The following is a 15,494-nucleotide window of genomic DNA, read 5'->3' as shown; positions in this document are numbered from 1 at the left end:
TAAGAGTGTCACACCCTCCGGCTCATCAAGATGCTTAGAAAATGGTTTTAGAAGTGTGATGTATTAATATTGTCTGTTTGACCTCTATATAACTGCTTTTCAGCTGTTGAGAAACAGCTGAATCCTTTTGCTCTAATTTCAAACTATTGGGTCACATATACTTCTCTGAGCATTATGGCAATGATGCAGATTTAGCCTCTGATCCATGCTGCAATTGGGTCCTGGATTAATCTGTGTAAATACTGTTTAGCAAGTTGGCACTCTGACTTCTAAAAGTGCAGTTTCACCATAGTCACGATAATGAACTTGAGGAGAAGGATGTTGCAATTTCTTTAATAAGGTGCTGGAGAGGTGAACAAAAGGGAAGGATCAATTTGGTGCAGGGGGAGAGGAAAAATTACAGCTGGGAGTTGCACATGGGTGAAAATTTTATATGGATTACTCTGGTCTGACAGCTCTTGTCATGAGCTGCTGGTTTGAAGAATGGGCTAAGTGTTTACTGGCATAAATGGTGTTTTGGATAGGTCAATGACACACACTTCAAGAATGCTAAGGAATGTGTGAAAGAAAAAAAAAATGCAGTTATGGAAATGAATGCACTTAGAAAATACATCTGAAATTTAGTTTCCAGTGCCAGACTAGATTCCTATTGCAGCTACAGTTTTTTACTGGTAAGGATACACCCTCCTGTCTTCTGAAGTGTACTCTGGTAGGGATGCAGGATTGTGGAATGAATGTAGACTTATTCTACTGAGGGGGAGAAAATACTGCTGGATTCTTGTTAAGATTTATGTTTGTTTCTTTTTTGAATAGCCTCCTAGAAATTCAAACCGGAGGCAGGAAGGAGGAGAAATAAAGTGAGGTACTGAGTGCTTTGGACCATGTTCTTCCAGGCAGCTAAAGGAGCCCTGCTCAGTTTTTCTGATCCTGGTCTGATGAGTGGTTAGCATTAATTGCAAAAAGAGGTGAAAATCTTACAGCCTTGAGACAAGCCAAAGTTGTATGAAGGTATAGGGAAAAAGTCCAGCCTCAGCTAGTTGAGATAGGAGTGTCAGCGTGATGTGTATCACCTGTGCAGGTTCATCACTGGTGTGACATGCTAAGAAAGATCACAGGCAATCCTGCCAGTGAGCTTGTGCAGGAGCTTCAGCAATCTTAGTGCCCACTGATACGCAATAATATACAACTGTATAAAGTTGCTTGTATTAAAGAGGCAGGAAAATAATAAACAGGTTCTTTGAAAACATTTTACTCACTTTTTATGATTTTAGTCGTACTGAAGTGGTGACTTGAGTCACCTTGGTATTCGTCAGTTCACATGGATGTGTTGTGCACTGAGCTTAATTTTTTAGTTTGTTTGCTTTATTCCTGTTGAGATTGAGAATTTCAGTAGCAGCATGGCTGATTAGTGCCAGGTACCTACACACACGTAGGAGATGCAGTCTCAACTATGAATAATTCATAATTTAATTAGAAGCAAACCTTACCAAATAGCAGTTTAAAGAACAGCAGGAAGAATAGAGGAGAACAAAAGCGTGGTTGTATCATGCAGTTGAGGGAGCCTCCTTCTTTACCCTGTTCATCTCAGGATTTCTTGGAAACTATAAGAAGTCATAAGTAGCCTAGGAAAGAAAGATGACACTAAGTGGGATGAGTTACTGTATAACAGTGTTCTTCATAGGAGAAGTATTTCCATAGATTTCTTCCACTTTTTTTCCCCCCATTTCTCTTTTATTCATCATTAGTCAAATTATGCAGAATATGTATCAGCCTCTGAAGCTTATGCATAAGATCAAAGAAACATAACGTTTTGTACAATTTTGCAATGCCTCTCTAAGTGAAAATCAGCTTTCTTTCTCGCTATTGTCAGTAATGAACAGTGTCTTAAGTTCTTGCACGTTACTTTATGGATGTTTCACTAACACAAAAGTTATATGTGATTATATTTAAAAATGAACCATCAGTGAAAAAAACAACACCAACATTGGAGCAATTACTATTTTGTCCATCATGAAGTTAAAATAAATCAATCCAAACTGCTGAAATCATAAATTTTATGAAGAGACAGCATCCAGAATTTACTCTAGTAAAATGGAAATAGTTTTTCAGTCCATCTGTCTAAGAGTCCATCTGACTTTGCCATTAGGTTTTGAAGATGACGTACCTTTTGGAGAAGTATAGTGCTCTTGTGTGACAAGTTCTAAGCTTCAATGTTTTTCTGAAATTTTGGTAACAGTTGCTGAATTGTAAGATAGGGACTGTATGGAATCAATTTCCGTATTACTTAGAATGCTCTTTTGTTGATTTTCTTCCTGTGTATCTACACAGATGTCAGTGGAATCTATAGCTATCTGAAAATAGAGTGTCTTCAACATTAATGTCAGCTGTGTTCAATTTCATAGTGCTATACTTCAATACTACATCTGCATTTCTTTCTTTCCTACTGATTTAGTTACTGAGAATGTGCCATTGGTTTCCCCACTAATAATTGTGAGTTGGCTGTCAGAGTAATTTGACAACATCTGCCTTGACGCTTTCATCAAATATCTGCTTTCAGAAAAAACCAAAAACAAAAAACTCTTAAAATGCCTAGAGCATGCACTGAAATCCTGGCTTATTTGGATCTTTCTCCCTTTCCCCCCTCTCCTCCCCCCCCCCCTCCCCCCCCCCCACCACACACACACACACACACACACACACACAAAATATATCATTTTAATCCCTTGGTTTTAAAAGGAAATGAAGACTTCTTTCATATATTTTTTTGCTTGGTCAGGCAAAAGAAAGCTGAAGTTGAGTGAATTAAACCGAAATTGAGCTAGGAAGCAATCTGCTTGTCCATCTTTGGTTGGTTTAAGGTAGAATAAATACTACTATAATGGACATGCATAACTACATGACAAGTTTTTTGACCCATGTTTATCTCCATGGATTTGATTATTTCATCTGGCTGTGATTAGACAGATCTTAGGCTTCTGAGAATGCAAGCACAGTGTTCTTCACGAGGAGGATTGTGCATTGTTCATGCCTTATTTGGTTTCATTCAGACACGCAAAAGTTCTCAACTAGGATACCTTGGTGCTGGAACCAGTAGTTCGCTTTTTTTATTGGTGTCGGGGTTGTTTAGAGGAGAAGCAGACCATTGATATAGTCTTGATCTGAGTGATACCAGTGTTTGGAGTGTGGAGGTGAGCTCTGGCTTCTTTGCAAGTTCCTCTGCCTCACTGCCCTGTGACGGCAATAGCTTAAGCATTGTAACCCAGCTCTGACTTGCTGCAAGGCTGTACATATAGGTGTATCTTCACTTATTCAGGAAGTTCATAATTGTAGATGTGCTTCACTGTTTGGTAAAGAAAGATATGTCTGACAAATGAGTAAAAAATTTACCACTGAGTAGCCTGGCAAATTGTACAATAATTTTCAAATGAACTCTTTATTTTTATATTTTATGCAGACATATCACAGCATCAGGGCTTGTGTTCTTATTAATTGTTTTTTATACAAAACAGTCTTATTTTTGTGTGTGCCTGCGCATTAAACAAAATAGAGAGCAATGAAATAAGTGTAGAAAGTAACCTTATCTTCAAGTTTCCTATTTTCTTTAGTTAACTTTTGATTAGAATTCATGTTACAGAATTAATGGAATAATTTATCCTTTTAAAATGTGTATAAGAATGAAGCGCTGTGCAGCTTGGTCTCTTGGTTAACAAATGATGCCCACAGCAGCATAAGATGAATATTAGTGGGATAGTTTAATACGCTGCTAAAGAGGCTTACAAGCTACTGTGAAGAGTAGAAAATACAAGAATAGAAGCTTATCTGTAACTTAATATAACACATGTGGGAATAATACTTAGCATTTCTGTCAGGCTTTCCATATGAGAATTTTGAAGTGCTTTGCAGTACAAGTGATGAATTAATCCTCAGAATAGTTCTTAATGTTTTTATTTTCCCTCTTAGTTTCTTTTCAATATACAGAACTTGGATTTTTAATTTTTGTGTGTGTGTGTGGGCAATAAATTATTTTGTGGGATTCTGAAATGCAGGAGTTTGCTCATATATACTTTTAAGACAGAATCATATAAAACATTTCATGATGCAATGTGCATTTTTAATATTAACAGCGAATCCTGTAAATTGGTTTGGCTAGCCTTGATGTATTGACATCGTTACATCTCCAGGTATTTCCACTCAAAGAATGCTATGTGTCCTATGCTGTGGATGGTGGTTTCAGAAGTACTTCTGAGACTGAGTGGTTAAATACTTCTGAGTTCTCAGTCCTTCATTCCTGTGAGAAGGCAAATGAAGACATTTAGGCAGGCACCTAAATGTTCCCCAAATCTCTAATCACTTACCATTGGAAATTAGTAACTGGGGGTTCTTGTCAACCATTCCATTAATTAATACAGCAGCGTCCTTAGGGGTTTACTTGGCTGGGGACAAATTCTATCACTAAGTTCTCAGAGGAACTCAGTTGGAATATGCTTCTGAGTGTGTATGTCATCTACCTGCTAAGGAGGAATGGTCTGGTCCCTTTTGGGCAAAGACTGTTAAATGCACAGTGAAAGTGTGTAGCTTGCATTTAACATTGAGGAAGTGGCACTAGAGAATGAGGTTATAAACACCAGAAATCTGTCAAGCTCCTGATTTGCAATAATCTTCCTGCTGACAGGTAAGAAGTGGCTATATACGTATGTGAAATTTCATAGTGACAGGATTTATATTATATATCTTGAAGTAGAAAAACAAAGTTCTGTTGCCACTAGAACAAGGGAGTATGTTATCATTTGTCTTGTTTTGTCAGATTCAGGGAAAGATATAAACAGTACCCAATCAAATGAACTTTCTTTGGATATTTGAGATTTTTTTGCTACTTTGTTTTTGGAAGAAGAGAGAGTAACTATAAAATGAAGAGTTTAGAATAAAAATCTTTTGGTTATAAGTGCTAATTTTTAACCTCAAATCAAATTCTAAAGATGATTCTACTTACAGAAAACAGGATCTGAATATAAACTGATTTGTTGATTTCAGTATCTAGTTTTCTCTTGATCTTCAATCAGGAAGCTGAGATTTTGCTTAAGACAACAACAGAAAAAACCACCCAGACATGTATCACCCTTGGACATATCTACGTATCTACTCTGATAAGATTAACTACAAGTAATTAGCAAAGAAGTCATGACAGTAGAGCACCCTACATCTTTACCTAGAAATCTGATCTGGAACAAGTCTGAGCAGGCAAAAAGCTGTTTACAGAGATGAGTTACTTTAAAATCTGTGTATGTTTGCTTTAGTTTTCTGAGGAAATTCAAGGCAGCTATTATTAACTGATCTACTTCCAGGTGGAAGAGACATTGATACATATTACAGTTACCTGCAGAACTGCCATAGAAGATTGAAATGAAGAATTTGAAGTACTATCAAAGTAATAATAGCGAATGACAAAAGTTAAAGTGGATGTGCTCTGAAACAAGAGAAACTTCCAAATGATTTCACAGTGCAGTTCCTAATCCTAGAAATGGCATTATGTGTTGAGATATACAAAACAACACTTTTGCTTCTCGTTTTCACTATGTAGGTTATTCAAGACAAGGTCAATAAACTTAGCAAAATAGCCCTGTATTTCTTTAGAGATCTAATAGTATGCTGATTGCCGTTACAAAGACGGTGAAGCATGGATGTAGTATTTCCACTAACTTCCAAGAAGACAGGCAGTGTTGCCAAAGATTACTCACTATGATTAACAGTGAATTCCATAAAAGCGTATGAAAAGAGCTCATGTATGCAGCATGATTTTATGAGAACTGATTGTGAGTCAGCTTAAGGAGTTCATACAATTTTTCACAGAGAAATCCTCATTGGTGACCTTGTAATACCTTCAAAGGTACTGTTATGCTTACTAATAACAATTTCTGGAATGCTTGTGAAGTTTTTCAGCTGTATTGCAATTTGGCTACTATTTGAGAACTGTGAGAACAATTGAAAATTGTTTTTTTCTGAATCTTGTTTAGGTGCAGTAGGTTAACAGTAATGGACATGGAAAGAAAGTAAGGCTTCCCAAAACTTGAGGCTTTTCCACTGGTTAATGTAATGTTGTCTTCGTACACTGGGGATGCCACTTGAGATTTGTTGAATTGGATTCAGCAAATGAGCATCACACGGCTGCCTAGGGAGGAGGAGCAGGAAGAACAAAAGTGAGAAAGGATTGAGGTAAAAGTGATTTATTAGGGGAAGGAAAGAAGATGGGCTTGGGATGAGAGATGCAGAAGTCACTTGTCATTATCCACAAGTAGACCTGAGTGGTCTTAGGTGCTGTGGAATCTTGCTTCAGCCGGTCTAAGACAGCTATCTTACCTGCATCCCTGTCCAGTCCCTGAGTCTACTTGTGACAGGCAGGGGAGAAGAGGCAGGACTGGAAAAAGGAGAAAGCATTGTTGCTGTGCATTCGCAACTCTGCAGTAGATAAAAACACTGCTGTGCTATCAGCATTATTTTAGGCACAAATTCAAAACAGCACCATGTTATGAGGAATTTCAATGCCAGACCTTATACGGACATCACCCATATGAGTTGACTTGTACAGGGAGAAAGTTTAAGTGGAATGTGTCTAGCCATTGCTTAGTAATTCTAGGGACTTCCATCATTTCCCTTACTGATGCTGTGAAAGAATTAAGAAGCATTAGTTACAGCAACAGGAAGGAGAAAAGCTTCAGGGAAACTAAACTTAATGAACATACATCTCTGCTTAAGAATAATTTAAAAGGTGAGGGGGGGGGGGGGGAAAGAAAACAGCATGCAAAATGTTTAGTGTAGACTGAAGATTTTTTTTAATCTAACAATAAAGATTTAATAGAGTAGAAGAGTGTTGTTTTTTGTTTGTTTGTTTTAAAGGCTTTTCCTGCCAGAGTTTCTCAAGGGTCTTATTCTGTTGAATGTCCAGTACCATTTTAGTTTTCTGTTTCCTTCTCTTGGGAAGTCTTGGCATGGTTTAAATGACTCTGTTGAGGTTAGCATGGTGCTATTTCATGTTGTGAGAATGCCTTTTCTTTAATATTGCAGTTCTGAAAGGTGCTTAAATTATTTTCCTGGCATCTTCTCTGACATCTCCATAGCTTGCATCTTAACTGCTGAAAATAGATCTTACTACATTCTTACTTTCATTCCACATAGTACTGCAGTACTTTGCATCTAAATACCATTACTGTGCTGATTCAGCATCACTCATTTTCTAGCAGTGTTTCATGCCTGAGCTCTTGGGTACTCCTGTTTGAGTAGAAATCTATTTTGCACATTTCAAGTGCCTTATATATGTCCTTCTGAGACATTATGTTACATGTTTTGGAAGATGGCAGTAGCTAAAATAAAAACAAATGGTAATTTGTAGTCAATGATCATAATCCTTTGGCCAGCATTCCAGCTGCTGTTATAAAGGTCTTTGTTTCTGCTTTGGGAGAACAAACCTGTTTGGTTTTTGTTAGTTTGTGTTGTTTTGTTGTGGGTTTTTATTGTTGGTTGTTTTGTTGTGGGTTTTTGTTTTTGTTTTTTAGTTAATTATGTTCTTTTGGTCAAGAAGAATTGTAAAATTATCTTTCTTTAGCTCTAAAGGAAGTGTTTTGGGGAAAAAAAATGCACAGATCCTTTCATGAATAGTGTCACACTCTCACTTTTTTCTTCCAAATCATTGCTGATACCAATTATAATAGTGTAATAGCACACTTAGGTATTCTCCAACAGAAATGAGATATGGTTTTTCAATATTTTCTAACTTTTGAAATAGAAATTCTTGCATCATTTTGTTCTGAAGATGTAAAAGCAGCCAACTTACTAAAGAGGGGGATGCTACATAGCCAAGCATAAAGCTATAGCTTCTTCTGAATGGCCTAAGGCATGGCTCAGAAAGAGATCTTGCAAATGTAGACTTAGGGTTTCTCAGTGAGCTGTCAGGCTCATCTAGATTTTTAGGTTCAATGAATATGTCTTAGCAAAGATAGAAGAACTGAGGAAAATACATCCATGCAAATGTAATTCTGCCTACTGACATCCTGGAGGATTAATAAGGAATTTATTTGAAAGCACTCAAGTGAAATAATTTCATTAGTTAAACTGTAGGGAAGTTTGAGGGTATCTGGGATCACCTGGCCAAGATCTGTGATGTTCTTCATCATTAGGAACTTCTTGTTACATAGATGCTCTCAGTAAAGGTGAGATTTACTTAAAATTCCGAGTACTCAACAGCACTTATTCAAGGAGTCAGAAGAAGGGCCTTGATGATAGGAAAATAAAAAACAAAACAAAACAAAAACCATCTAGAGATACCTTTTTGGAGATGTATCATGCAAACAGAAAGGTGAAGACTGCAAGGATAATTGAGTTTCTCCAAACAATTGTTATAATTTATTTCTAAGCTTCCAGTGCTACAAGTTCGACCTAAGCAAATGCTTAATTATCTTTAACTTGGATCTATGTGAATTGCTATGCAGTATTTTAGAATTTTTTCATACTTACGTAGAAAATAAAACTATTAGCAGATAGAAGATTCTTGTTTATAGGAATCTTGATTCCTACAGGGTGAAAGTGTATAAAGCCCTTCTGATGTGCCAAATTCTAGAAATTGAGACTGACTGCGAAGTCTGAAGCACAAACTCTGACTCTGTGGTTCCAGCAGTGCTAAGGGCTGTTGGTGGTGGTTGTTGGTATGTTTTCAGGACTTGTGTTTTTCTGTATGCTCTTTGCGCTGTAACACCGAGTCCCAGTAACTTTTTGCTACATAGGCAGATGCTTGTGTCTGGTTGCTAGAGGTTACATTTGTGTCCAGTATACTGAGTAGGTACGTTCTGCAAAATGGGATGACTTTCAGAAATAAGAGTCTTTCTTTAAAATCTAATAATAACTATTGTTAGAAGGTAGGGTCTACTGTGTAGGTTAGCTTCTAATCTCACTATCTATAGTTAGGCTGGATGATCTTAGTAGTCTCTTCTAACAATTTATGATTTTATGGTTGACCAACAGAAAATGGCTTCTGCAAAGAGCGCACATTTGCATTTACAATGTAATATGATCAAGATGTAAATCAGTTGGAAAAGCTAAAGGCGATGGAGGGAACATCTTGTAGTGTCGTGCACTTTGTGAGTGTTTTGGCTGAAATAGGTTTGGAACTGTTCCTGTCTTTCCTGCTTGGTTACTCTGATACTCTTGGTGATGGGATAGGACAACAATTATTCTAAAAACAAAAATTTGCAGAAGTTTCTGATCCCTGAGCTGATTTGGTGTGGTGATGGGTAACCACCACCTCTTCTGCAAGAGAAGGAACAGGGATGTGCTAGGATTAAAATAAGGGAGAAGATCACTGGCTTGTGCAATCTTAATTTTGTTACAGTCAGAATCTTCAGTCACTTTCAGATCATTTAATTACAAATGTGATTATATATTATTATATATTTAATAAATATGCAGTTCCTTGCGGTGTTCCTAGAGTAAACAACGTAAAAGAACTCCAATGTGTTCTTATGAGAAACTAAGCTTTCACAAAGCATAGAAAATGTCAGGTTCAGGGTAGATCAGGGATCTTTGAGAATTTGTTTTCTAATATATGAAGCTGAGCATGCAGGACTTGCACATGACTGCAGAGCTGAATAAATATTTCTTGTATAAAATGTAAAATGGAAAAATTAATTGGTAAATTAGAAAATAGCCGTATGCCTCCCTTTTACCAGGAGCTGGGATTGCAATGCAGACATAAAGCCTGTGATGGGGCTGCCTGTTGCTAGGTCTGTGCTGGGACAAAATGCCTGTTCCAGAGGGAAGCTGAGTGAGGGACACGGCTCCTGCCAGCTGGTGCATCCCTGCTGCCTGCAGACATTCTCACACAGGCTCTTACTGCCTTTCAGCTGAGATCTGACACCAGGCACGCTTTCTGGTTGAAAATGCTCATATAGTAAATGTTGACTCCAATTTTTGCATTTGTGAACTTGACCCTGTAGATGCTCTACGGTAAATTAGCATTCCTGAATTCTTCTGTGGGATAAGATGCACTTTTATGCTTCTATAAATAGCAAAGAATTTTTTTTTTTTTTTTCCCCACAGGCATAGCAGTACTCCAGAAAATCTGTTGTCATTTATTATGGTCTGGCCTAATGTGGGTTTTTAATTGACATGATTTCTCTATGTAATTTGAGCAACGGAAAGAGGAAGAAAGAAAGCTGAGGATTACTATTATCAGTGTGTCCTAAGGCTGTTGCTTTTAAATGTAGGATTATAACTGCTATTTAACAGAATTATCCTTGGCATGCATGGCCTCGGGAAGAGGTCTGAAAGCAAGGGCAGAGCTGTGCTGTCAGCTGACAGCCTGAAGCAGTATCTTTGAAAAGGTCTGAAACCATCACTTCTTGTCTGGAAGACGACCTCTGGCTTTCCTAGCTCAGTTCTACTTTGTGGAAGTGGGGAGGAGATACAATGTAGTGGCATAGACTCTCCTGCTCTTACATAAATTCAGGTTGCTGATGTGATCTTTGAAGAAGACTCTTCCTGAGCAGAAGTTGAAGGTGATGCTGATGCTGGACCTGCTGAAGCAGCAGGACATCTCTTGGCTGCATACACCAGCCATCCCCTAGCTTTAGGCTAGGTCTTGGTTGATCATGGTAACAGAGAGTGATTAGTGCCCAGAAGTGGATCTGCTGTCAATTTCTGACATGAATGTCTTCTGTTCTTATTGCAGAGCTTTGTGCTCAGTTCCCTGAGGGCATTTTCCAAAGCAGTATTTATTTGTGGTGCAACTCTGTACAGCAAACATATCTTTATAGCCATGCTTAGTTGTAGAAGATGTTGATTGTGCAAAATGGCATATCAGAGTAGCTATGGAGGCATTCAGTAGCACTTACAGTCATAGAAGATTATGTCATTATTATCTCAAGATCTCTCTGAGATGTCTTGCCTGCCCCGTTCTAGCTTCATTCTACTCACTAACTGCATTAAGTTTGTATCAGCTAGTTTTATGTGAGAAAGTCTCTACCAGACTGAAAACTCCTGTGAATTGCTCTTAATTTTGACCATAAAAGTTTCTGCTCTAGAATAAACAACAACAACAAAATATTTCCATCATTTTAAGAGATGTATGCTTAAAGGAAATGAAATCATACTTGTATTAATTTATAACATAAATTCATTTATTAAATATTGTTTATTATAAGTGTGCAAATACCAGTGACCACGTAAATCCGGCAGACACAGAGCTCTTATAGTAACTACACCACTAGCATCCAGAGAACAGGCTATTGTGCAAATATTTTACAGTTCTAATGCATAGAACATGAATTTAATGAAGCATTGAATTAAATATATTTAATTTTGAGAATATTGTCAAGTCAGTATTTGCTGTGGCTTCTTGCAAAATCAACATTATAATCCTGTTTTTGTTTCCCTACAGATGATGAAATATGCCTGGGATAATTATAAGCGTTATGCATGGGGATTAAATGAACTGAAGCCCATATCTAAGCAAGGACATTCAAGCAATTTATTTGGTGAGTAGAGTGTATTTTTGTGCTTAGTGACGTTAGCATAAGACAGTAAATCAGCTAAAAAGATTATAGGTGATAAACAAGTGTTCTTTCTAGCCTTTGTGATGCAGTGTGGTGTTTCTTGCTTATATTATGTATAGCAAATAACTATGAATGAAGATGATGCTGTGACTTATAGATTTCCTTTTGAATGAGAGTAAATGAAGTATACATCATTGCTGCATGATAAAGAAGTAGTTTTGTTGCATTAAACACTGCTCTGCCTTAAAACTTCTCATACAAAGTGGAACTCATTGGCACTAGAGTCCATAAGGATGAAACAAAAAATACAAGGTAGGACAGGTTCAAGAAAGATCTTGTACAAGAAACCAGCGTTATTTGCTAGATACTCTCTACAGCCATGAAGGTAGTTGAAGCTCTTTGTGGTTCTCCGGAGTTTTATTCCTGAGAATAACACTTGGAGAAATTTGTTAATCTGTGTCAGTCAGGCTCCTTTAGCAGGCTGTTTTTCTTTCATGAATATAACCATTATTTGGACCTTTAAAAGTTACACAAGGGATGTTTAAATAACACCCAAGTTGTTATCAGTTTAGAACAGATATGAGGCTGAAAAAGCTCCAGCAGGAAAAGCACACTGCAGAAATCCAGTGTAATGAGGCAAGACTTTTTACTGTACAAGTGGGACAGAGGCTTGGATAAACAGCAATTGAAGGGCAGCAGCATTCTGTGAAAGTTTGAGAAAGCAGTCCTACAAATTATCATCTTTGGTATTCCAAAAAAATGATCAAACTGTTTGACAGCAATCTTTGTATTCAAATAAATTCTGTTTTCCAAACAGAAAGCTGAAAAATGAACTAATTTCTGTAGCTGAGGAAAAGTCAATATATTACGTTGATTTTAACAGGAACTTATTTTGTCGACTGTGTGGAAAAGATAGCTTCAAGTGGGAACAGTTCCTAAAACAGCTTAAATAGAGCACTTATCAAATTCTCAACTATATTTAGAAGTTGCTAAGAGACAGCAGTTGTGATTATGAAAATAATTGTGAAAATACAACATCTACACTGGTATTGCTTCACTCCTTGTCTACCCAAGATGACATCCAAAAATGTTACTAGGTAATGATTATACAGTTAAGTATTGGATTTTAAATGTTAACTGGTTGCTTGAAACTAAAGTACTTTAGGCTTCTGTTGTCATGGGAAAAACTTTTTTTTTATCATCTTCCCTCACAGATAGTTTTACTGTTTAATATCAGATATCAATAACTGTTTAATGCAATCCTGATTGCTTTATTTTCTTGGAAGAAAACAGAATGGTACATTATGTCTTTAAAATTAAACTGTTTAGTTTAATTGGCATCAGAAGCAGTATAACATCTGAAGTGATTTGAGTTCATAATGATGCCTCATGGATTTTCAGAAAAAGCAGTAGGAATATTGACTTGTGAAATGCTTAAATGGAAGTGCTGCAGAGGCTGCACAAGAGTAAGTCTTCAAGGCACTGTTTTAGTGTGTAACAAGAAAGTGTTGGGTTTGAAAATAGAATTGCATTTAGAAGAATAAGAGCCAGAGTTGATCTAATTACAGATCTCTTCCTCATCGTGGCCTTCTAGAATTATTACTATTTCCTATCTCCTTATTACTGAGGAGATTTCCTTAAGAACGTCTTCAGTCTTATTGATCTTGGTGGCAAATCAAAATAAGTATTGGTTCCCTTTCTGATTAATTGCTTAATGAAATACTGAAGAGCAGCATATCTACAAGTCATTCTGTTTCATAAGCTACCCTTTCCTGGGTCTGTATTCTCGTTTTTCTTTTTCTTTCCTTTTCCTTTTTTTCCTTTTTTTTCCTTTTCTTTTCTTTTTTTTTTTTTTTTCCTTTTCCTTCAGAAGCAAATCCTTGTTTCTGTAGTATTGTTTTCAAATCACTAAATCTAGTCTGTACCTTCATGTATGAATTCTACTAATGGCTTTTCCATTTTCTTAAAGGAATAAATACCTAATTGTGGGTATCAGCAGGTTCTAGTGCTGTGGTTCAGTGATGCTTAATGTTGTGTAGGCTGCAAAAAGCATAGTTCTGACACAGAAGGGGAGAGAGAGCTCTTTTCCAGTGTTGTTGCTTCTAAGTTTTTGAAGGTATAATGGAATGATAAGGCACTTTGTAAATAATCATGGCTGTTGTCTTGAAGGGTCTGAAACGTGAAAATAGCATGAGACTTTAACAGGTGTAATTGTACATAGATGTGACTGTTAGTCAATACCATCATGAATTTGGCAACTTGTTTAATGCAATGTGATACTATTGTTAGGCTAGGAGGACAGGGAATACTGCCAGTGGGATCATGACAGGAGAAAGCTGGGTAGAAGCCCAGATAGTTCTGACCTCCAGCTCAGATCTTGATGTTGCTGATATTCTGAGCAGCATAAGTGGAGGATGGAGAGTGTATTCAATAAGCTTGAGGAAGTCTTCAGACTGAAGGACATTCACGTGAGAGGAAGCGAATTGTGCTCCTTTCATGTGCACACTCAAAATGGCGTATCTTTTAAGGAAAGGCTTAAACATACATTGAGCTGAAATATTTCTATTTCAAGATGAAGCCAAAGCCTCATACTTGCCTCTGACTGTTGAAAGTCTTTTTGGGATATCCATGTAATGTTTTGTTTTCTTTTTAACTGTCGCTTCAGCTTTTACTGTGGTATCTTGGCAAGTAACTAACATTATTGCAGGTTTTTTTGTTTACACCAACAATGAAGAATTCAGTTAAAATAATATTAAGGCAGAAATGAACTGACAGTAGTTGTCTCGGTAGTAATTTAATAGTTGAATTCCATGAAGTTAAGTGTACAACTGCCTTTTAGACTGATCAAGTAATTCAGAATAACTGAATTAGTTTTGTGCTTGCCTTCTACACTGATATGATGTTTGATATGTGTAATAATGGTTCTTTATAAATTGTAATTATTCTTTATAAATCTTTTAAAATTGTAATTATTTTACACTGTAGAATGTAACCCCTATACAAATTCATTTTATTTGTTTTATTAAAACATTTTATTAAAATTAATTATTAAAAATGTATTCTTAAATTTTATTTTATTAAAAAAATACTGAAGAAAGTGGAAAAGTTGCAATTGAATGATGAGCTATCATTCATGAAGTTTTCTCTACTAATATTAAAACCAGTGAGTGCTGCTTGTAGAGAGCTTTCTCTAGAAAAAAAAACCCTCAAGTTTGTGCTCTTGAGCTTTGCTAAAAAGCTTTTATAATTATATGTAACTGTATTTTCATGTACAGTAGTCCAAGTTTAGTAATATTTTAACTTGTGCACATAGTATAATTAATCTCTTCTAATGAAAAGGTACTTTTTATGGAGGGGTAGAAAGAAGGTAATAAGTACTCAAACACTATGTGGCTTAGAACTGAATTTTGTAGTTTTCAGAGTATTGAGGTTTCACAAGATTTTTAAAGCCTCCTAATATTCACGTTCAAAACTCTTTCAGTGAATACCAATGCATATTTTTGAGCTAATATTTTATTAATATTGTTCAAGAAATTTAATTTTGCATGATTATAAAATAATAACTGAATTTAAATTGAAAAGCTTCCAACATTTCCCGTCCTCACTCATCTTCACTGTTGCTGCTGAAGTCCTTGAAATTATGAATTCCACTATGCAATTTTAGTTATAGAAGTGAGCCTGACTCCTTTGGAAATAAATTAATAGAAGTTTGTTTAAAGAATAACATCATCAGCTATGTGGATGAATGGCTCAGCCCATCTGTGAAAGGAGGTCATGCTTCAGAACTACTGTTTGTTGGCTTGTTTGTTTGTTTTTTAGGGTGGTCATTATGAAGGCAAGGAAGCTTATTACCTTCTCAGATTTCCAAAAGTCTTTTTTGGGGCTGTTAATGGCCTTTTGAAATACTCTTCCAGTAAGGCTGTGGCCATGCTTCCAAGTTACTTACTGCAGCCCTGG

The 15,494-nt window shown here is 36.5% G+C and overlaps 1 protein-coding gene across 1 annotated transcript in view; it reads left to right on the top strand.

The window, feature by feature from the left end:
• The window catches only part of MAN1A1 (mannosidase alpha class 1A member 1), a 129,886-nt gene that overhangs the window by 21,982 nt on the left and 92,410 nt on the right, over positions 1-15,494 (top strand). The window contains exon 2 of the mRNA XM_048935004.1: positions 11,423-11,519. Within this exon, the coding sequence (XP_048790961.1) occupies positions 11,423-11,519 (97 nt within the window). The remainder of the gene's footprint in view (positions 1-11,422; positions 11,520-15,494) is intronic.

This window comes from Lagopus muta, chromosome 2, assembly GCF_023343835.1.
Source record: "Lagopus muta isolate bLagMut1 chromosome 2, bLagMut1 primary, whole genome shotgun sequence".
Lineage (NCBI taxonomy): Eukaryota > Metazoa > Chordata > Aves > Galliformes > Phasianidae > Lagopus > Lagopus muta.
Note: the sequence above shows the minus strand (reverse complement) of the source record. Positions and strands in the feature narration are given on the sequence as shown.